The sequence below is a fragment of the Prionailurus viverrinus genome, chromosome D1 (genome assembly GCF_022837055.1).
Source record: "Prionailurus viverrinus isolate Anna chromosome D1, UM_Priviv_1.0, whole genome shotgun sequence".
Lineage (NCBI taxonomy): Eukaryota > Metazoa > Chordata > Mammalia > Carnivora > Felidae > Prionailurus > Prionailurus viverrinus.
In genome coordinates this window covers 65,171,997-65,195,427 of record NC_062570.1, presented here as the reverse complement: position 1 = coordinate 65,195,427, position 23,431 = coordinate 65,171,997, and the positions used below count along the sequence as shown (strand labels likewise).

General features: G+C 38.6%; 1 protein-coding gene across 4 annotated transcripts in view; it reads left to right on the top strand.

The window, feature by feature from the left end:
- RIC3 (RIC3 acetylcholine receptor chaperone) overlaps window positions 1–23,431 on the top strand; it is a 67,037-nt gene that overhangs the window by 33,183 nt on the left and 10,423 nt on the right. For 3 of the 4 annotated variants that reach the window (XM_047823430.1, XM_047823428.1, XM_047823431.1), the window contains 2 exons: window positions 461–554; window positions 12,812–12,960. In XM_047823430.1, coding sequence (XP_047679386.1) covers window positions 461–554; window positions 12,812–12,960 — 243 coding nt within the window. The remainder of the gene's footprint in view (window positions 1–460; window positions 555–12,811; window positions 12,961–23,431) is intronic. The other variant, XM_047823429.1, reaches the window with a different exon arrangement.

The window sequence follows — 23,431 nt, the reverse complement described above, 5'->3', positions numbered from 1 at the left end:
CATTATCTTCTAGATAGGTTTTCAAACTTTGGGTGCAGGTGAAATATTGCTCTTTTCAGGGTCTTAACTCCTTTTCTGAAGTACCTTGCAGGTGTGGTACTTTAACCCCCAGCATCACTTGGATTAGAAGGACTATGTTTATCTTCTTCATTTCTTCTTGGGTGACCATGTAGGGGTATTTTTTCACTCCCAGGTATTTTCTTTAGCTGGGTCTGCTGTGTTTCTGTGTGTAAGAGAGTGATTTGTTCATTACTCCCTAAACACGAATCCTTGAGGTCTCACCTCTTTGTGAGACCCGTTGTGTCCTGATGGGACCAGCTGGAGGGACTCGGAGCCTCTATTCTGAATTTCACAACCAGGTGGAATCCCAGTAGGGTGGGGCGTCCCAGCCAGCCAGTTTCAGAAAAGAGCTTTGGAAGTTGTGTATGATTGGTCCTTAAGAGTGATGCTTGTTTTTCAGCCAACTTTGAGCTTGTTCAACTGCAAGAAAAACTGAAGGAGACTGAGGAAGCCATGGAAAAATTAATCAACAGAGTGGGACCTAATGGTGAGAGGTAGGTTTTCACATAAGAGGACTCAGGCTATTTCCCATTTAGAGAATCAATTCAAAATTTTGCTTTTGATTTCTGGACGACTTACTTTCATTTTATATAATTGTTAACTTATTTGTCATTTACATATGATTTCTCACTAAGCATTTCCATTTTCATTCCATCTGCTTACCAGAGTCTCAGCTTTCAAGAGTCTGTGTTCAGTGTGTGCACATTATTGTGAGGGGCAAGTTTAGGAGCAGTGCTGCAGGGCCAAGTAGCCAGGTTCTATTGAAGATGATTTCATAGCTGTCTAATAATCTGGTTTTACTTAAAGTTATGCCCTTTTTTAATTTGCTTGAGACAGAAAAAAGAGATTACGTATCATACTTAGCACAGTGTCCATCCCAAGGACACAGCTTAAGGAAACAATCCAGGAGTCAGAATTGAAGTGTCCTTATTTCTGTCCCTATGATCAGCAAAATTTCCTTCTTGAAGCAGTATATCCAGTTGTAATCATTCACCTCCTGGAAGCATGGCATGGCCTGAAGGAGAAGTGAGGGTGCAGCCTTGGGCAGAAAACAGCTGTACCAGGCATGTCGAGGATGCATGTGGGACTGTGGATTTATGGCATGCATTGCTGGGATATGAACTTATTGAGGACAGACTTAGTCTGTTTTGTTCACTGTGTTCACATAATAGATACTAAGGAAATTCTTACTGTTGAAAAATAATACTTTTGATATAAGCATTTGTATACATGTATTATCATGGTAGAAGAGTAAATCATGGCATTCTTTGCTAAGATCCTTCACTTCCTGACCTCTGTATTTAGGGTCCTACTGAACACATCTCCTCGATTAACTGCCCATCTTCAATTGATAAATGTTTCTTGAATGAATGAATGAATGTGCAAAATGAAAATCCTCATCTATCCCCAGCTGACCCAACTTCACCTTTGATAGGAGCAAATAGCTCCACCATCTATTTAATTGCCCAAAGCAGAAATCAGATAGTGTTCCTGATTTCCCTTTTCCTTCACTTCTGTGTCTTACCAATCACCATGTCTTATTATTTATTCCTAGTTAATAATTCTGTCTCTGTGCAAAATATTCTAAGCTCTGCTAGGGCAGGGATTATCTGTATTATTCCCAGAGCATAGGCCAATAGTAGGCCCTAAAAAAGTATTAGCTGAAAGGGAAGAATGAGTGAATGAATGAAAATGAATGAATGTCTTTACCTTTTTTTTTTCTTTTTTGAGGTTGGCATACAGTGTTCCGTTAGTTTCAGTATAAACACAATGCCCACCATAATAAGTATAGTTACCACCTGTCACCATAAATCATTACAATATTGACTAAATTCTCTGTGGTATACTTTTCATCTACATGACTTTGTTATAAAATAAATAAGTTTATACCTCTTAATACCTTTTCCTATTTCACCTACTCCCCCCACCAGCAACCACCAGTTCTGTGTATTTGAGTCTGTTTCTGTGTTGGGTTTTTTTTTTGTTTTTTTTTTTAAGATTCCACATGTAAGGGATATCATGGTATTTGTCTTTCTCTGACTGATTTCACTTAGCATAATAACCTTCTAGGTCCATCCATATTGTGAATGGCAAGATCCCATTCTTTTTTATGGCTTAGTAGTAACATTCCTCTGTGTGTGTGTGTGTGTGTGTGTGTGTGTGTGCGCGCGCGTGTGTACATATATACACACCACATCTTCTTTATTCATCCCATTGATGGACACTTGGGTTGCTTCCATGTCTTGGCTGTCGTAAATAATGCTGCAGTAAACATAGGGGTACGTACTTTCTGAATTAATGGTGCTGTTTTCTTTGGGTAAGTGCCGAGTAGTGGAACTACTGGATCATATAGTGTATCTATTTTTAATTTTTTGAGGAACCTCTGTACTGTCTTCCACAGTAGCTGCATTGGTGTACATTCCCACCAACAGTGCAGTAGGGTTTCTTTTTCTCTACATCCTTGCCAACACTTGTTACTTCTTTTTTAAAAAAAATTTTTTTTAATGTTTATTTATTTTTGAGAGAGACAGAGACAGAATGCAAGTGGGTTAGGGGCAGAGAGAGGGAGACACAGAATCCAAAGCAGGCTCCAGGCTCTGAGCTGTCAGCACAGAGCCCGACGCAAGGCTCGAACTCACGAGCTATGAGATCATGACCTGAGCCCAAGTCGGATGCTCAACCAACTGAGCCACCCAGGTGCCCCGACGCTTGTTATTTCTTATCTTTTTGATTCTAGTCATTCTGACAGGTGTAAGGTGATACCTTATTGTGGTTTTGATTTGTATTTCCCTGATGATTAGTGATGTTGAGCATCTTTTCATATGTCTGTTGGCCATCTGTATATCTTCCTTGGGAAGATATCTGTTCAGGTCCTCTGCCTATTTTAAATGGATTATTTGTTGGTGGTGGGGAGGTGGTTTGGTGTTGAGTTGTAAAAGTTCTTTATATATTTTAGATATTAACTCATCGGAAATATCATTTGTAAATATCTTCTCCCATTCAGTAGGTTGCTTTTTCATTTTGTTGATGATTTCCTTTGCTGTGCAAAAGCTTTTTATTTTAGGGTAGTCCTGATAGTTTATTTTTGCTGTTGTTTTCCTTGCCTGAGGAGATCTATCTAGAAGAAAGTCACCAAGGCTGATGTCAAAGTGATTACTGCCTATGTTCTAGGAGTTTATGGTTTCAGGTCTCACATTTAGGTCTTTAATCCATTTTGAGTTTATTTTTTGTGTATGATGTAAGAAAGTGGTCCACCTTTATTCTTTTGCATGTAGCTGTCCAGTTTTCCCAACACCATTGATTGAAGACTATATTTTCTCCGTTGTATATTCTTGCCTCATTTGTCATCATAGAGTAATTGACCACATAGGTGTGGGGGGGTTTTCTGGGATTTCTATCCTCTTCCATTTATCTATATGTCTATTTTTGTGCCAGTACATACTGTACCATAGTGGAGAACTACAACTTTGTAGTTTATCTTGAAATCTGGGATTGTGCTACCTTGAGCTTTGTTCTTCCTTTTCAAGATTGCTTTGGCTGTTTGGGGTGTTTTGTGGTTCTATTCAGATTTTTATATTCTAGTTCTGTGAAAATGCCATTGGTGTTTTGTTCTTTAAAAAAAAAATTTTTTTAACATTTATGTATTTTTGAGAGACAGGGCATGAGTGGGGGATGGGCAGAGAGAGAGGGAAACACAGAATCTGAAGCAGGCTCCAGGCTCTGGGCTGCCAGCACAGAGGCGGACACAGGCTCCAGGCTTGAACTCAAGGACCAAACCATGAGATCATGATCTGAGCTGAAGTCAGGCGCTCAACTGACTGAGCCACCCAGGCGCCCTGCTGTTGGTGTTTTGATAGAGATTGCATTGAATCTGTAGGTTGCTTTGAGTAGTATAGACATTTTAACAATATTCTTCCAGTTGGTGACTGTGGTGTATCTTTCCATTTGTTTGTATTGTCTTCAGTTTCTTTCATTGGTGTCTTATAGGCTGTAGAGTATAGGTCTTTCACCTTATTTATGAAAGGGAGATATATGCAAAATGATCCCCAAAGGCCTGAGGTGACATAAGATCGAAGAGGAAGGATGAGGAATCCAGATGCCAATAAATGGTTTATTAAAAGGACCTATGAGCAGAAGTGTGTTGTGGGTGGCTGCAAAATGAGTAGATCTCCACAACCAACTTCCCATAAGACCTGCTTTTATAGCCCTGGAGATTGGGCAGTATTTCTGGGAGAACTGGGAAGAAATATTTCAGAATCACAGTCCTATCTCCAGAGAAGATTCAAGGATTTTATACCCCAAGGGTCTACTTAAGGGTGTGTCCAAACAAAAAGAATATGTGTGTGAGGGTAGTGCTGTACTGAAGAAGGCTTCAGTTCACAGAGTGGTCATCATAGTGGATTTGTACAAGATGGTGTTAGTCTTGTTCACACACACTTCCTTCCTTAAATGTATTCCTTGGTGGAATAAATTTATTCCTGGGTAGCTCAGTTGGTTAAGCATCTGGCTCTTGGTTTCGGCTCAGGTCACAATCTCACAGTTCGTGGGTTCGAGCCCTGTGTTGGGATTCGTGGAATTCTTTCTGCCTCTCTCTCTGCCCCCTCCCCTGCTCTCATTCTCTCTCTGTCTCTGTCTCTCTCTCAAAATAAACAAATAAATATATTTTTTAAAATTTATTTCTCTTTTATTTTTGGTGCAATCGTACATTTTATTTTTCTTTCTGCTACTTCATTATTAGTATATAGAAATGCAGGTTTCTATAAAACAGATTTCTGTATATTTTGTGTCCTGCAGCTTTACTGAATTCATTTATTAGGTGTAATAGTTTTTTGGTGGCGTCTTCAGGGTTTTCTGTATATAGTATGTCATTTGCAAATAATGACAGTTTTACTTTTTCCTTACCGGTTTGGATGCCTTCTATTTATTTTTGTCTGATTGTTGAGGCTAGGACTTCCAGTACTATGTTGAAAATAAGGGGCAAGAGTGAACATCCTTGTCTTGTTCCTGATCTTAGAGGAAAAGCTTCCACTTTTTCACCATTGAGTATGATGTTAGGTGTAGGTTCATCCTATATAGCCTTTATTATGTTGAGGTATGTTCCCTCCAAGCCCACTTTGCTGAGAGTTTATCGTGAATAGATGTTGAATTTTGTCAAATGTTTTTTCTGCATCTATTGAGATGATCATGTGGTTTTAATCCTTTGTTTTGTTAATGTGATGTATATGTTGATTGATTTGTGGATATTGAACCATCCTGCATCCCTGGAATAAATCCCACTTGATCATAGTGAATGATACTTTTAAATTTTTTTTTTAACGTTTTATTTATTTTTGGGACAGAGAGAGACAGAGCATGAACAGGGGAGGGGCAGAGAGAGAGGGAGACACAGAATCTGAAACAGGCTCCAGGCGCTGAGCCATCAGCCCAGAGCCCGACGCGGGGCTCGAACTCACGGACCGCGAGATCGTGACCTGGCTGAAGTCGGACGCTTAACCGACTGCGCCACCGAGGCGCCCCGTGAATGATACTTTTAAAGTATGGTTGGATTTGGTTTGCTAATATTTTGTTGAAGTTTTTGCATCTTTGCTCATCAGGGATCTTGCCCTGAGCCTTGACTTTTGACATAGATCAGGACTGTCCTGTGTGGTATCTCATGTGGTTTCCTCTTCTCTAATTTTGCCTCTCTTTGATTCGCTTTCTCTTCCAAACAAATGGATTATCTTTTTGTCTCTTAACCCTTTAACGGGTTCCTATTGCTCTTGTTAAAGTACAGAATCTTTAACCTGGCTTACATGGTGTGGGTGACATGACTCTACCTACCTTTGTTGCTTTCTCCATCACTCCCTCTGTGTTCCAGCCACAACGACTACTTGCTTTTCCTCTAAAATACTCATCTGCTTTTGCTTCTAGGACTTTGCATATACTTTTCTCCTTTATTGAATGTCTCCCTGACCCCTATCCCATATATCCTCATTTTTAACTCTCTCTTGTAGGTCTCAACTTAGGCATCATTTTTTCTCAGCATCCCTGAACCTCAAACTCAGACATCCCTCTGGTGTGCTCCCATGCCACCTAGGTTTGCTGAATATATTAAGCATCCTATTACTTTCTGATCTTCCATTAACGTTTCTGTCCTCCCTAATGCCCTATAACCTTCTTGAAGACAGGAAATTTTTATTGTTCAAATTTTTATTCCTAGTGCTGGTGCACTGACAACGTCAGTATATGTTGAAAGAATGAATGAGGTAGATATAAAGAAAGTACTTTAAATAAAGCAGGCCATTTCAGCAATAATAAGAATATCTTCTTTGGCACCTAGCTTGATTTGTTCTGTGCAGCCCTGTGTGGTTGTCAATGGCAGGTATTATTTTCTCTATAAGGAACTATATCTCAGGCAACTATACTCCAGGGATGTATATTAGTTTTCTATGGCCACTGTGACAAATGACCACAAACAATGCCTTAAAACCACACACAATTATTATTTCACAGTTCTCTATGTTAGAAGTCTTAAACTGGGCTAAAATCAAGGTGGCAGGACTGCATTTCCTTCTGGAAGCTCTGGGGGAAAATCCATTTCCTTGTCTTTTTCAGCGTTTAGAGACCACATTCCTTGGCTCAGTGGACCTTTTCTTTCATCTTCAAGGCCAGCAATAGTGGATTGAGACCTTCTTACATCATATTACTCTGACCTCTTCTGCCTCTGTCCTCCATCTTTAAGGACCCCTTATAATTACATTGTGCCTTCTCAGGAAACCCAGGATAATCTCTCTATTTTAAGGCCAGCTGATTTGCAACCTGAATTCTATCTGCAACCATAAGTCTCCTGATATATAAAGTAGTATCATTTTAGGTTCCAGGGTTAGGATGTGGACTTATTTGGGGAGTGGAGAAGGGAACATCATTCTGTCTACCACAGAAGCTCTATGGAAAAGAAATAATTTGTATAAGCCTTTATAGGATGAAAGGATTTCCACAGGCAGAGTTCGGGGGGTGGGAATGTTTCAGAGTGAGAGGGTGGCATAAGCAGCAAACAAGGTGAAAGAGTCAATACATGGTTTTGGAATAGCATGTAGTCCTAGGTAACTAGAGTGGAGAACATCAGGGCTGCGGTAAATGGGTAGGGAGGTAAGTAAGGGGAGAAGAAATTAGAAAAGTAAACTAGGCCCAGACTGGAAGACCCTGAATGGTAGGCTGAGAAATTTGGAATTCTGTCTTTATAGTGGAATGCCTCTGAAGGCTTTTGAAGAGAAATATCATGATCTTCTGTGCTTTAGAAAAGTAATTCTTCTAGTGATATGTAGAGTGACTACATGTTAGAAGGTTACTGAAAAAGTTCTAGCAAAAGGTAATAAACAGGCCAGTGGGAGTGGAAATGAGGGGCCAAATTAAGGGGACTTGATGGAGGGGGGAAAAAGTCCTAGGCTGGGGGCACCTGACTGGCTCAGTCAGAAGAGCATGTGACTCTTGATCTCAGGGTTGTAAGTTCGAGCCCCATGTTGGGTATAGAGGTTACATAAATAAATGAGTGAATAAAAACTAAAAAAAAATCACAGGCTGTTTTCAGGGTTTCCTTGATAGCAAACAGCCAACTCTGGGTAGCAAAAACTTGGAGAAGGTGACAGAATTTATTGGAAAAGTATGGGGTAGGTCACAATATCAAAAGAATAGCTGAAGATCCAGGTTTTAGAGTGGGAACCAGAGCAGCTCTGGGGATTTAGAGGAAGGAACAAATGGACAGTCTCTTCAAGGACTGATGCTAGAATGAATTAATATGAAAAGTTTTCAGATCTGGCTTTGCTGCATTCAAGACCGAGTCTTAGGAGAAAGTACAGTTACCCTAACTTGGATCCTGTATATATCACTGAATCAGTCACTGCAACCAAGGGATGGAGTGTGATGATTGTCTATGGGCCATGTGGCCACCCTTGAAGGGGAGAGGTGAGGGGATGTATAGCCTCATTGTAACCTTTGCTTTATGAGCAGAAAAGGAATTTGTTCCCCCAAAGGAAGACTAGGTAAGAGCAGTGAAGGAGAAGAAAGAACTACAGATGAGTTGGGAGGACTTATAGCCCAAACTATAAGGAAGGTTATGATATCAACCAAGATAAAAACACAGAAGAGGAGAAAGAAGATGAGACTTCGGGATTGAGATCATGAGTTCAGCTTTGAATTTGGTTGAGGTGCCATCAGAACATGTTATGTATGATCTACAACAACGATAGGAAACTTGGGTATTGAAGTCAGGAACAAGGACACAAATTTGGAAGTCATTTGGTTGGAGGTAAGAGTAAGGGCCATGGGGAAAGATGAGATCAGATTTGTAAGGCGCATCATACTGTGTGGCAGTAGCCTGCAGTCTTTTGCTGGTCTGAATTCTGTTCTAGTCCTGAATGATGTTAAAAACTGTTTCATTCTCTCCATGCTTTACTTTTGGATTCAGAACTTGATGGCTCCTCTGATTTTATAAAACTTAAAAGTTCCAACTTGAACTTCCATTTTTCTAGCATCTTAGAATCTGCCATTCCCAACTTCTCCAAACCTGGCTGCTCATGCAGCTTTTCCTTATCCTGGGCCAACTAGGACCTGGAAGAGTGAATTTAAGGTTAACTTCATTAACGGCAAGACCTCTAAGTGGAAATGCCTAGATGATACTGGTTTTCATGTGAAAAGTCAAGATTAGAGGTAGAGTTTGGGCATCATCTATGTAGAGGTGGTGGTTTAATTTGTGATACTGGGTTAGCTTCCTGAAGGCATGACTATAAGAATGAAATGAGAGCCCAAGGATCGATCCCTCAGGAAAACCATGTGTTTAGGAGGTGGATGGGGGAAAGTGAGCCAGGATCAGAGATCCAAGGGATGGTTAAAAGAAGTGGGAGGAATTACGAATGTCTCAATGGCCAAGGGAAGAGAACATTTCAAGGAAAGGATAGTTCACAGTACAGAGAAGAATGAGATGTGAAGAAAAGATTCTTGGACTTGAGTAAAGTATCATTGATGATTTTCACAAGTTGTGGTAAAATGATGGAGTGGAAGCCAGATTTCTAGAAGATGGGAGAAAATGCATGGTAAGGAAATGGGGACCAATTAAACTAACACATATTTATTGAGCACTTGCAATGTTCATGGCACTGTGCCTACACCATCCTGAACTTATCAGTGCCTTCCATGACTATCAAACCAAATTGAGACAATGAGGAATCTATGAAAATATTCATTACATAAATTCAGAAGATGTAAGGTGGGCCATGATAAATTGCCTAATACATGATATGGACAATAGGAATATATTTGTTCAGAGGTAAAAGAGGATGCTTTAACTTAGATTCTGAGAATGCTTCAGTTGCCTGTTTCTGCTTCTAGCCTAGCAATTCCTTTTAAAATTAGGGGTTCTGGTTTTCTAGGAGTTAGGAAACATAGTCCAGATTGTTTCATTAAGTAAAAACCAAAATGCCTGGGGACAGTCCAGAGAAGTAACATGTGCAGCCCAAGAGTAAGAGCTTTGTGATAAACACATAGGCTTTTTTTTTTCTTCCAAGTTTTTATTTAAATTCCAGTTAGTTAACATACAGTGTAGTATTAGTTTCAGGTCTAAGATTTAGTGATTCATCACTTAACATAGAAAACCCAGTGCTCATTACAAGTGCCCTCCTTAGTACACATCACCCATTCAACCCATCCTCCTATCCATCTCCTCTCCAGCAACTCTCAGTTCTCTATACTTAAGAATCTGTTTTAGGGGCGCCTGGGTGGCTCAGTCGGTTGGGTGTCCGACTTCGGCTCAGGTCATGATCTCGCGGTCCGTGAGTTCAAGCCCCGCGTCAGGCTCTGTGCTGACAGCTCAGAGCCTGGAGCCTGTTTCAGATTCTGTGTCTCCCTCTCTCTCTGACCTTCCCCCATTCATGCTCTGTCTCTCTCTGTCTCAAAAAAATGAATAAACGTTAAAAAAAATTTAAAAAAAATCTGTTTTATGGTTTGCCTCTCCTTGCCTCACCATGTTCCTCTGTGTCTTAAATTCCACATGTGAGTGAAATCGTATGGTATTTCTCTCTGACTTACTTTGCTTAGCGTAATACTCTCTGACTGCATCCATGTTGTTGTAAATGGCAAGATTTTATTCTTTTTTATGGCTGAATCATATTCCATTATATACATATACCACATCTTTATTCATCAGTTGATGAACATTTGAGCTCTTTCCATAATTTGGTTATTGTTGATAGCGCTGCTGTAAACATCAGGGTGCATGTATCAGTATTTTTGTATCCTTTGGGTAAATACCTAGTAGTACAGTTGCTGGATCATAGGGTAGTTCTATTTTTAATCTTTTGAGGACTCTCCATACTGTCCTCCAGAGAGGCTGCACCAGTTTGCATTCCCACCAACAGTGCAAGAGGGTTCTCCTTTCTTTGCATCCTCACCAACATCTTTTGTTTCCTGTGTAGCTAATTTTAGCCATTATGACAGGTGTGAGGTGGTATTTCATTGTAGTTTTGATTTGTATTTTTCTTACAATGAGTGATGTTGAGCATCTTTTCATGTGTCTGTTGGCCATCTGTACATTGTCTTTGGAAAAATGTTTTTTCATGTCTTCTGCCCATTTTTTAACTGTATTATTTGTTTTTGGGGTGTTGAGTTTTATAAGTTCTTTATATATTTTTAATACTAGCACATAAGCTCTCTTAGCTAGGGGTGCCCTAGCTGCCCCAGATGCCCCTCACAGAGGGGGGCATCTTGTTTTAATAGTAAGAATTAGGAGTTATGTAGAGCTGATGAGCAGTTGTGACAAGTCAGGACTCCTGTACTGATAGGAGGAATAGAGCTGTAAGAGGCCCAATAAATGTAAGATTTTAGCTGAATATGTAACAGACAGGCTTCTTCAGTTCATGGCTTTGAGGCCATTTAGTGTGGAAAAAGTAGAGCTCATGGTGGTTTTGTTTTCCTCCCACTGAGGTCTGTGAAAATGTTGCACCGTCAGTTACCATCTTTTTTTTTTTAATTTTTTTATTTTTTTTATTTTATTTTTTTTCAATATATGAAGTTTATTGTCAAATTGGTTTCCATACAACACCCAGTGCTCATCCCAAAAGGTGCCCTCCTCAATACCCATCACCCACCCTCCCCTCCCTCCCACCCCCCATCAACCCTCAGTTTGTTCTGTTTTTAAGAGTCTCTTATGCTTCGGCTCTCTTCCACTCTAACCTCTTTTTTTTTTTTTCTCCTTCCCCTCCCCCATGGGTTTCTGTTAAGTCTCTCAGGATCCATCTTTTTAAAAAAATTTTTTTTCAACATTTCTTTATTTTTGGGACAGAGAGAGACAGAGCATGAACGGGGGAGGGGCAGAGAGAGGGAGACACAGAATCCGAAACAGGCTCCAGGCTCTGAGCCATCAGCCCAGAGCCTGACGCGGGGCTCGAACTCACGGACCTCGAGATCGTGACCTGGCTGAAGTCGGACGCCTAACCGACTGCGCCACCCAGGCGCCCCTCTCAGGATCCATCTTAACACTGGAGGGAGAAACACTTTTTTCCTGTTAGTCATTAAGGTTTAAGTTTGTTACACTAATGATAAAAACACAGGCTTCAGACTAGCTGATTAGAAAAATTGATGGCACCTCCATGAGACCAGTATTGAATGTCATTTTTCCTTCAGGAGTGTTATATGGCCTCTGAATGTTCTGGATTTTTAAGAAGAGAATAAGTAGCTTCTGTTAAATCCTGCTTAATACCGGTCCCAAACCAGTTCTCCATCTTCCAAGTAGAACCTTGTCTGCCTATGAGTGTGATGCAGTGCTTCTGTCTCAAAGAAAATAGTCCTGCCTTTATCCTTGAGCCTCATCTTATTTTTACAGACATGTACCTAGAACTGTCCAGTTAAATTGGGACTCAAATCCAGGTTTTCTAAACTGGAACTCGAGCACTATGCTTTAAGAATTGCATAGAGGGGTGCCTGGTTTGCTCAGCTGGTTGGTGTCCAACTCTTGGTTTCAGCTCAGCTCATGATCTCACAGTTGATGAGTTTGAGCCCCGCATCAAGCTCTCTGCTGACAGCATGGAGCCTGCTTGGGATTCTCTCTCTTCCTCTCTCTCTCTCTCTCTCAATAAACTTTTAAAAAAATTGTATAGAATGCTATCAGAAGTCAGGGGACTTCAGTCATAGTTCAAGTGCTGACATTAACTAGACATAAGAATAAATGTGGAATTCCCCCTCTGTGGGCTTCAGTTTCTCTGGTCTAGGTGATTGATTCAGAATGACCTAAATCTGAAATGTTAGGGCATATCTTTATTTCTGCACAAATAGATGCAGCCTGGTGATTCCAGGGTTGGCCTAGTAGCATATTTTTCCCTAGTTAAGGCTAATGGGCCAGCATATTTTCTTTTAATGACCTTGCTTCAAAGAAAAGTGGCTTGTATTAAATGGGTAATAAGAGTAATGGTGAAATTTCTTAGAGATTGAACTGAAACTGAAAGCTGAAACATCTGGGTCTGGTCCCAGTATTGACCATAATTCATTGTGAGACCTTGAGCAAACACTTGATCTTTTCTGGGCCTTAGTGTCTGCATTTGTAAAATCAGAACACTGAACTAACATACCTAGTCATCAGCTATGCAGTTCCATAATCAATTCCTAGAATACTTATCTGTTGCTGTTGGACTTCCTATTCTAGGATCCAGACAGATCATAGTATTGCCTATATTTATTGCCCAGCAGTATTTACCATTAAATGGCTGGGTTGTCTGATATTTCTAAGCAGAGCACAGACTGTGACTTCTGACCAAGAAAAACGTTTGCTGCATCAGCTCCGAGAAATCACCAGGGTCATGAAAGAAGGAAAATTCACTGACAGACCCACTCCAGAGAAAGAAGCTGAGGAAGCCCCTTACATGGAAGACTGGGAAGGTAAACAATGTCTTATCATTTCTTGGTTAGCTGTCAGCCCAGAAAAGAGCTCTTACAAATTTTTTAAAAATAAAACGTAGGGGTGCCTGGGTGGCTCAGTCAGTTGAGTGTCCAACTCTTGATTTCGGCTCAGGTCATGATCTCATAGTTAAGTGGGTTTGAGCCCCAGCGTCGGGCTCTGTGTGGACAGTGTGAAGCCTGCTTAGGATTCTCTCTCTCCCTCTCTCTCTCCCTGCCCCTACCCAGCTTGTACTCTTTGTCTCTCTGAAAATAAATAGTAAATAAAAACCTAAAAAAACACAAAATGTAAATACAATAAAATTCACCAGTTTTAAGTGTGTGGTTGGATGAGTTTTGACAAATGTGTCAAGTGGTATGATTATACCACAATCGTGATAACGTTAACATCTTCTCAGTAAGTTCCCTCCCCCTTGGAAACTAATCCCTTACTCTGCCCTGGCAACAACTTAACCACTTTCTGTTCCTACAGTTTTACCTTTTCTATATAAATGGATCATATTGCACATGTGCTTTTGTTTCTGGCTTCTTTGATTTAGCATAATGCTTTAGAGATTCACATGTTGAGTGTGTCAGCACTTTTTTAAATTGCTGAGTAGTATTCTGTTACACGGATATACTGTGGTTTGTTTCTCCAGGCACTAGTGTAGGAACATATGGGTTGTTTCCAGCTTTGAGCTGCTATGAATCAAGCTGCTATCAACTTTTGCATACAAGTCTGTGGATGTATGTTTTTATTCCTTTTAAGTATATACCCAGGAATTAGGTTTCTGGATTTTTATTTAAAAAGTTAAGTGTGTATTGAACATTTTTAGAAACTGTCAACCTGCTTTCCAAAATAGCTTCATCATTTTGCCTTCGGCCAGCAACGTATGAGTATTGTAGTTACTCCACATCCTTGGTAACACTTGGTATTGTCAGTCTTTTTAATTTTAGCCATTCTAGTGAATGAATGGTGGTATCCCACTTGTGATTTTAATTTGCATCTCCCCAGTGATGATGATGATGATGATGATGATGATGATGAACATTTTTTAATGTGTTTATTTGCCACCTCTATATCATTAGTGAAGTGTCTGTTCACATTGTTGGCCAGTTTTTTCATTGGGTTGATTGTTTTTATTGAGTTGCAAGAGTTCTTTACATATTCTGGATATGTTTATTATCAGTTATGTATTTTACAGATATTTTCTCCTAAACTGTGGTTTTGCTGTTTATTTTCTTAGTGGCATCTTTCAAAGAGCAGAAGTTTTATTTTGATGTTCAGCTTATCATTTTTCTTTTATGATCTTTGCCTAACTGAAGATTTGCCTTCTATGTTTTTCTTCTAGAAAAGTAGTTTTAGCTTCTGTGTAGGCCTATGATCCATTTTGAGCTAGTTCTTCTATCTTGTGTGAGGCATTAGGACTGAGGTTAATTTTTTTCCAAGTTTATGTACAATTATTTCTACTTATTTTGTTACATTTAATTACTTTGGCATGTTGATATTCAGTTGACTATGTATGTGTGGGTCTATTCTGGATTTGCTTTTTAAGAATTTTTATTCTTTTTTTTTTTTTAATTTTTTTTTTAATGTTTATTTATTTTGGGGACAGAGACAGAGCATGAATGGGGGAGGGGCAGAGAGAGAGGGAGACACAGAATCGGAAGCAGGCTCCAGGCTCCGAGCCATCAGCCCAGAGCCTGACGCGGGGCTCGAACCCACGGACCGCGAGATCATGACCCGAGCTGAAGTCGGACGCTTAACCGACTGAACCACCCAGGCGCCCCGAGAATTCTTTTATTCAAGTATAATTAATACACAGTGTGATTAGTTTCAGGTGTAAAATATAATGATTGAACAATTCTGTATGTTATTCAGTGCTCACCATGATAAGTGTACTCTTAATTCCCTTCACCTATTTCATCCATTGCCCACCCACCTTTCTGGCAACCACCAGTTTGTTCTCCCTAATTTAAGAGTCTGGTTTTTTTTGTTTCTCTTTTTTATTTGGTCATTTGTTTTCTTAAATGTCACATGTGTGAAATCATGCCTATACTTAAACCAGTATCACAATGTCTTTATCACTGTGTCTTTATATTAAGTCTTGAAATCCAGTAGTGTAAATTCAACTTTGTTTTTTTCCTTTTATTACAGAATTATTTGGTTATTCTAGCCCTTCATTTTCAGATAAATTTAGGATCAGTATGTCAATTTCTATGAAAAAGCCCAATGAGATTTTGATTGGCATCACATTGAATCTTTAGGTCAATTTGGAAGAATTAACATCCTGGCAATACTGAATCTTTAAATCCATGAACATTTTATATTATACCATTTATTTGATCTTTAATTTCGCAGCAGCATTTATAGTTTTCAGTGTATAGGTCTTGCACATGTTTTGTAAACTTGTGCTTAAGTAGTTTCTATTTTCGGTGATAGTGTAAAATTTCGAATGGCTTACTGCTACTACCTAGAAATACAATTTATTTTTGTATTCTGACCTTGTTTCCTATAACCTTTTTAAACACACTTAGTTCTAGTAGCTTTTTTTTTCTCTTTAGATTTCTTAGGATTAGATTTTGTAGAATTTTCTACATAGAGAATCAAATTGTGAATAAAGACAGCTTTACTTCTGAGTTTCCAATCTGTATGTCTCTTATTTTTCTTGCCTTACTGCATTGGTTAGAAACTCTAGCACAATACTGAATAGAAGTGGTGAGAGCAAACATCCTTGCTTTCCTGATATTAGGGGGAAGCACTCACACATTCTCCATTAGTGTGATGTGAGCTGTTTTTTGGTTTTTCACAGATGCTCTTTTTCAGACTGAGGAAGTGTCCTTCTAGTGTTGCTTTGCCAAGAGTTTTTAATCATGAATAGATAACGGAATTTTTGTGAACACTTTTTGTCAACTGAGATCATATTATTTTTGTTTTCATCTGTTAATCCAGTGAATTACATTGATTTTTGAATGTTTAAACAACTTTACATTCCTGGGATAAACTCTACTTTGTCATGATGTTCTATATGGCTAGATTCAACTTGCTAAGGACTCTTTATTTCTGTGTTTAGGAAAATTGGTCTATAGTTTTTCATTCTTGTAATCTTTTTGGTTTTGATTTCATGGTAATGCTGGCCTCATAAAATGCATTGCAATGTGTTCCTTCTTTTATTTTCTAGAAGACTTTGCATAATTGCTATTTTTTTCTTAAGTATGGAATTTTCTGATGACACCATTGGGGCCTAGAGTTATCTTGGTAAGATTTACATAACTATGAATTTAATTTCTATAATAGATACAGTGCTGTTCAGGTTATTTCTTCTTGACTGAGCTTTGATAGTTTATTTCTTTCAAGGAATTTACATATTTCATCCAAATTGTCATATCTATTATTAGTATAAAGTTGTTTATATTACCTTATTATTCATTTAATGTATGTAAGATCTGTAGCGATGTTCTCTGTTCTGTCCTGATACTGGTAATTTGTTCTTTCTCTAATTTAAATTTTTTCTGGTCAGACTGGTGACAGGTTTATCTTTTCAAAAAACTATGTTTTGGTTTCATTTGTTGTTGTTTTACTACTTTTATGTTTCCTGTTTCATTGATTTCTGTTGACTATTTCCTTTCTTTTGGTTTAATTCACTATTTTTTTTCTAGTTTCTTAAGGTGAAAACCTAGATCCTTGATTGATTCCCCTGCCCCAACCACTTTGGCTGTTATTAATGACCCCTCCCTCCCTCCCTCTCTCTCTCTCTCTCCCCTCCTTCCCTCCTTCCCTCCTTCTTCTGGTTCTTTAGTTGTACATTTGTTAGACCTTTGATATTGTCCTTACAGGTCAATATCAATGTATGGTCCGTTCTTTTTTTTTCATGTTGTGCTTAATTTTGAATAATTATTCTTACTGTGCCTTTAAGTTTGTTAATCTTTTCAGTAGTATATGATCTCTCCATCTCATTTAGTGTATTTTTAATTCAGATATTATTATTTCTAGAAGTTCCATTTGGATCTTTTTTAAAGATTTCATATTCCATTTCTTTTTTTTTTTTTTAAACGTTTTTTATTTTTATTTTTGGGACAGAGAGAGACAGAGCATGAATGGGGGAGGGGCAGAGAGAGAGGGAGACACAGAATCGGAAACAGGCTCCAGGCGCTGAGCCATCAGCCCAGAGCCCGACGCGGGGCCCGAACCCACGGACCGCGAGACCGTGACCCGGCTGAAGTCGGACATTCAACCGACTGCGCCACCCAGGCGCCCCCCATTTCTTATATATTCATATAGTCTTCTACCTTCTTAAAAATATGAGGCATATTTGTAATAGCTTTTTAACAGTCTTGGCTGCTGATCTTATCTTCTGGGTCTGTTTCTAGTGAATAATTTTTCTCCCTGCTATGGCCTCTTATTTCATTGCCCTTTTTGCATGCCTGCTAAATTTTGACTGGATGATAGATATTGCCAATTTTACACCGTTGGATTCTGTATTTTGTTTTAGTACTTTACATAGCTGTTGGACTTACTTTTAACACACAGTTAAGTTACCAGAAATCCATTAAAATACTTATAACACAGGTACCAGATTCCTTCAGGCTTGTTTTTAAGATTTGTGAGAATGGGTCCAGAGCAACCTTTACTGTGGCTAATTTAGCCCCACTAGTAAGGCAATAACCTCAAGATTCTGTCTGATGCTCCACAATGTCTTTCTACTCTGGCTAGTAGGAACATGAACTATTCCCAGCTATGTATGAGCTCTAAGAATCTTGAGGCCTTTCAGTAGTTTTTTCCTGGCCTTGGGTAGTTCCTTCACATAGATGCACAGATCAGAACTCCATTAAAAGCATGAAGAGTTGTCTCTGAAGATCCCTGGGGATCTTTCTCTGCAAAGCTTCTTTCTTTCTAGTATTCTTCCCTGTAAATTCTAGCTGCCCTGGTCTCCCTAAATTGTAGTCTATCTTCCCAGCTCGGTGAGACCACTGGGCTCGGTTTCCCTTTTCTCGGGGATCATGCTACACTACTTAGTAATGCTTAGAAATCAGTGCGTCATATTTTTCATCTGGTTTTCTAGGTGTTTAAAGAAAAGGGTCCCCTTGTCTCCATCATTGCTAGAGCTGAAGAGCCTACACATTTAACAGTGAAGTGATTCTGGATATACTAAGTTAGGGATAAAGAAGAACCTTTAAAAAATAGAAAAAATGGTTGTGAATATGTACCGGCTTTTTAGCAGGAAAGGATTTCTTGAGCATAAAAGTATTACAAGACCCATTCATAATAAAAACTTTCAGAAAACTAGGAAGAGGGGAATTTCATCAACTGGATAAAGAGAATCTACAGAAACCTACAGCTAGCATTTTGTTTAATGATCAAAGATAAATGCTTTCCCCCTGAGATTGGGAACAGGCAAGGGTGACTACTCTTATTCAGCATAATCCAAAAAAATAGGTAGTGTAGTAAGGCAGGTAAAGGAAATAAAAGGCATACAGATTAAAAAGGAAGAAACAAAACTTCTCCTCTTTGAAGATTACGTGATTGCCTTTGTAGAAAACCCCAAGGAATCCATTTTTAAAACTGCCGGGGTGCATTCAGCATGTGTTAGATTACAAGATAAAAATACAAAAATCTTTGTATTTCTACATAATAGTAAAGAATATGTTGATATCAATTTTATTTATATATTTTTGAAAGTTTATTTTGAGAGAGTGCGCATGAGTGAGAGGCCAGAGAGATGGGGAGAGAGAGAATCCCAAGCAGGCTCTGCATTGTCAGCACAGAACTCATGAACTGTGAGATCATGATCTGAGCCGAAATCAAGAGCTGGAGGTTAACCAACTGAGCCACCCAGGCTCCCCTGGACAAGATTCTTCTAAAATGTATACGGAGGAGCAGAGAAAATAGAATAGCTAAACAATTTTGGAAAATTGGAGGAATTAGTTTACCTGATTCCAACACTTATTATATAGCTACAGTAATCAAAACTGTGTGATACTGGTATAGGACCAGACACCTAGATCAAAGAACTGAGAACCCAGAACCACATAAATATGTACAGCTGATTTTTGACAAAGTTACAAAACCATTTCAGTGGAGTTAACAAATGGTGCTCTAGCAACTGGATATCCGTAGCAAAAAATAATCATCAAACCAAGGTCTACATGTTACACAAAAATTAATTAAAAACGGGTCATCAACATAAATGTAAATGGTAAAACTATAAACCTTTTTTGAAAAAATTTGCCTAATCCTAGGTCCCAAGGATTTTCTAAAGAGTTTTTAGGCTTGACATCATAAACACAATTCATAAAAGGAAAAATTGATAAGTGGATGTCATCAAAATCCAGAACTTTTGCTCTGCAAAAGACCCCGTTAAGGTGATGAAAAGACAAGCTACACAGTGAAAGAAAATATTTGCAGATCACATGTCCAACGAAGGACTTATATCTAGAGTATATAAACAACTCTCAAAACAGGGAAAAATAAACAATCCAGTTAGGAAATGGGCAAAAGATATGAACTGACTTGCACCAGAGAGGAGATACACAGATGGCAGATGAGCACATGAAAAGATGTTAAACATCATTAGCCACTAAGAAAATACAAATTAAAATCACAATAAATACCACTACACATCTAGCAGATTGACTAAAGTAAAAAAACACTAACAACACCAAATCCTGACAAGGATGTGGAGAAACTAGATCCACTGTGCAACCTGAAAGTGGCACTCCTGGGCATTAACCTCAGAAGTGAAGACTTATGTTCACATAAAACTTGTACATTAATATGCATAGCAGCTTTATTAGTAGTAGCCCCAAACTGCAAACAACCCAGACATCCTTCAGCAGGTGAATAGTTACAAACTATGGTACATTGATACTTTGGTATACTACTCAGCAATAAAAGTAAATTATTGATATATGCAACAACCTGGATGAATTTCCAGATAATTATACTGATTGAAAAAGGCTAATTCCAAAAGGTTCCATACCGTGTGATTATAGGACATTCTTGAAATGGCAAAATTATAGAAATGGAGAACAGATTGGTAGTAGTTGCCTGAGGTTGAGGAGGAAATGGGGCAGGAGGGACTAGGTGTGGCAATAAAAGGGAAAGGGAAATATGAGGAATCCTTGTGGTGATAGAAATGCTCTGTATATTAATTTCATCAGTATTAATATACGGATTGTCCTATTGTAGGATAGTTTTGCAAGATACCATCATTGGGAGAAGCTGGGTAAAAGGTACACGGGGTTTCTATATTTCTTATAACTACATGTGAATCTACAATTACATTTTTTAAAAGCAGTGAGAGGATGGAGAACTGTCCTGCTACTGGAAGTCAAAAGAAAGCTGGAGTTGCCATACTTATATCAGACAAACTAGATTTTAAATTAAAGGCTGCAACAAGAGACGAAGAAGGGTATTATATAATAATTACAGAGTCTATCCATCAGGAAGAGCTAACAATTATAAATGTCTATGTGCCGAATATGGGAGCCCCCAATATATAAAACAATCACAAACGTAAGCAACCTTATTGATAAAAATGTAATTGCAGGGGAGTTTAATACCCCACTTACAGCAATGGATAGATCATCTAGACACAGGATCAATAAACAAGGGCCCTGAATGATACATTGGATCAGATGGACTTGACAGATATATTTAGAACTCTGCATCCCAAAGCAACAGAATACACTTTCTTCTCGAGTGCACATGGAACATTCTCCAAGATAGATCACATACTGGGTCACAAAACAGCCCTTCATAAGTATACAAGAATTGAGATCATACCATGCATACTTTCAGACCACAATGCTATGAAGCTTCTAATCAACCACAGGAAAAAGTCTGGGAAACCTCCAAAAGCATGGAGGTTAAAGAACACCCTACTAAAGAATGAGTGGGTCAACCAGGCAATTAGAGAAGAAATTTAAAAATATATGGAAACAAATGAAAATGAAAATACAACAATCCAAACACTTTGGGATGCAGCAAAGGCAGTCCTGGGGGAAAATACATTGCAATCCAGGCCTATCTCAAGAAACAAGAAAAATCCCAAATACAAAATCTAACAGCACACCTAAAGGAAATAGAAGCAGAACAGCAAAGACACCCCAAACCTAGCAGAAGAAGAGAAATAATAAAGATCAGAGCAGAAATAAACAATACAGAATATAAAAAAACTGTAGAGCAGATCAATGAAACCAAAAGTTGGTTTTTTGAAAAAATAAAAAAAATTGATAAACCTCTAGCCAGGCTTCTCAAAAAGAAAAGGGAGATGACCCAAATAAAATCATGAATGAAAACAGAATCATTACAACCAATCCCTCAGAAATACAAGCAATTATCAGGGAATACTATGAAAAATTATATGCCAACAAACTGGACAACCTGGAAGAGATGGACAAATTCCTAAGCACCTACACACTTCGAAAACTCAAACAGGAAGAAATAGAAAACTTGAACAGACCCATAACCAGCAAAGAAATTGAATCAGTCATCAAAAATCTCCCAACAAATAAGAGTCCAGGACCAGATGGCTTCCCTGGGGAGTTCTACCAGACATTTAATGCAGAGATAATACCTATCCTTCTCAAGCTGTTCCAAAAAAAATAGAAAGGGAAGGAAAACTTCCAGACTCATTCTATGAAGCCAGCATTACTTTGATTCCCAAACCAGACAGAGACCCAGTAAAAAAAAGAGAACTACAGGCCAATATCCCTGATGAATATGGATGCAGAAATTCTCAATAAGATACTAGCAAATTGAATCAACAGCATATAAAAAGAATTATTCACCATGATGAAGTGGGATTCATTCCTGGGCTGCAGGGCTGGTTCAACATTCGCAAATCAATCAATGTGATACATCACATTAATAAAAGAAAAGAACCATATGATCCTGTCAATCAATGCAGAAAAAGCATTTGACAAAATTCAGCATCCTTTCTTAATAAAAACCCTCAAGAAAGTCAGGATAGAAGGAACATACTTAAACATCATAAAAGCCATTTATGAAAAGCCCACAGCTAATATCATCCTCATTGGGGAAAAACAGAGCTTTCCCCCTGAGATCAGGAACACGACAGGGATGTCCACTCTCACCGCTGTTATTTAACATAGTGTTGGAAGTTCTAGCATCAGCAATCAGACAACAAAAGGAAATCAAAGGCATCAAAATTGGCAAAGATGAAGTCAAGCTTTCACTTTTTGCAGATGACATGATCTACATGGAAAACCTGATAGATTCCACCAAAAGTCTACTAGAACTGATACATGAATTCAGCAAAGTCGCAGGATACAAAATCAATGTACAGAAATCAGTTGCATTCTTATACACTAATAATGAAGCAACAGAAAGACAAACTGATCCCATTCACAATTGCACCAAGAATCATAAAATACCTAGGGATAAACCTAACCAAAGATGTAAAAGATCAGTATTCTGAAAACTATAGAAAGCTTATGAAGGAAATTGAAGAAGATACAAAGAAATGGAAAAACATTCCATGCTCATGGATTGGAAGAATAAATATTGTTAAAATGTCAATACTACCCAAAGCAATCTACACATTCAATGCAATCCCAATCAAAATTGCACCAGCATTCTTCTCAAAGCTAGAACAGGCAATCCTAAAATTTGTATGGAACCACAGAAGACGCCGAATAGCCTAAGTAATATTGAAGAAGACCAAAGCAGGAGGCATCACAATCCCAGACTTTAGCCTCTACTGCAAAGCTGTCATCATCAAGACAGCATGGTATTGGCACAAAAACAGACACATAGATCAATGGAATAGAATAGAGAACCTAGAATTGGACCCACAAAAGTATGGCTAACTAATCTTTGACAAAGCAGGAAAGAATATCCAATGGAAAAAAAGTCTCTTCAACAAATGGTGGTGGGAGAACTGGACAGCAACATGCAGAAGAATGAAACTAGACTACTTTCTCACACCATTTGCAAAAATAAACTCAAAATGGATGAAGGACCTGAATGTGAGACCGGAAACCATCAAAACCCTAGAGGAGAAAGCAGGAAAAAACCTCTCTGATCTCAGCCGCAGCAATTTCTTACTTGACACATCTCCAAAGGCAAGGGAATTAAAAGCAAAAATGAACTATTCGGACCTCATGAAGATAAAAAGTTTCTGCACTGCAAAGGAAACAATCAACAAAACTAAAAGGCAACCAACAGAATGGGAAAAGATATTTGCAAATGACATATCGGACAAAGGGCTAGTATCCAAAATCTAAAGAACTCACCAAACTCCACACCCGAAAAACAAATAATCCAGTGAAGAAATGGGCAGAAAACACGAATAGACACTTCTCTAAAGAAGACATCCAGATGGCCAACAGGCACATGAAAAGCTGCTCAACATCACTCCTCATCAGGGAAATACAAATCAAAACCACACTCAGATACCACCTCATGCCAGTCAGAGTGGCTAAAATGAACAAATCAGAAGACTATAGA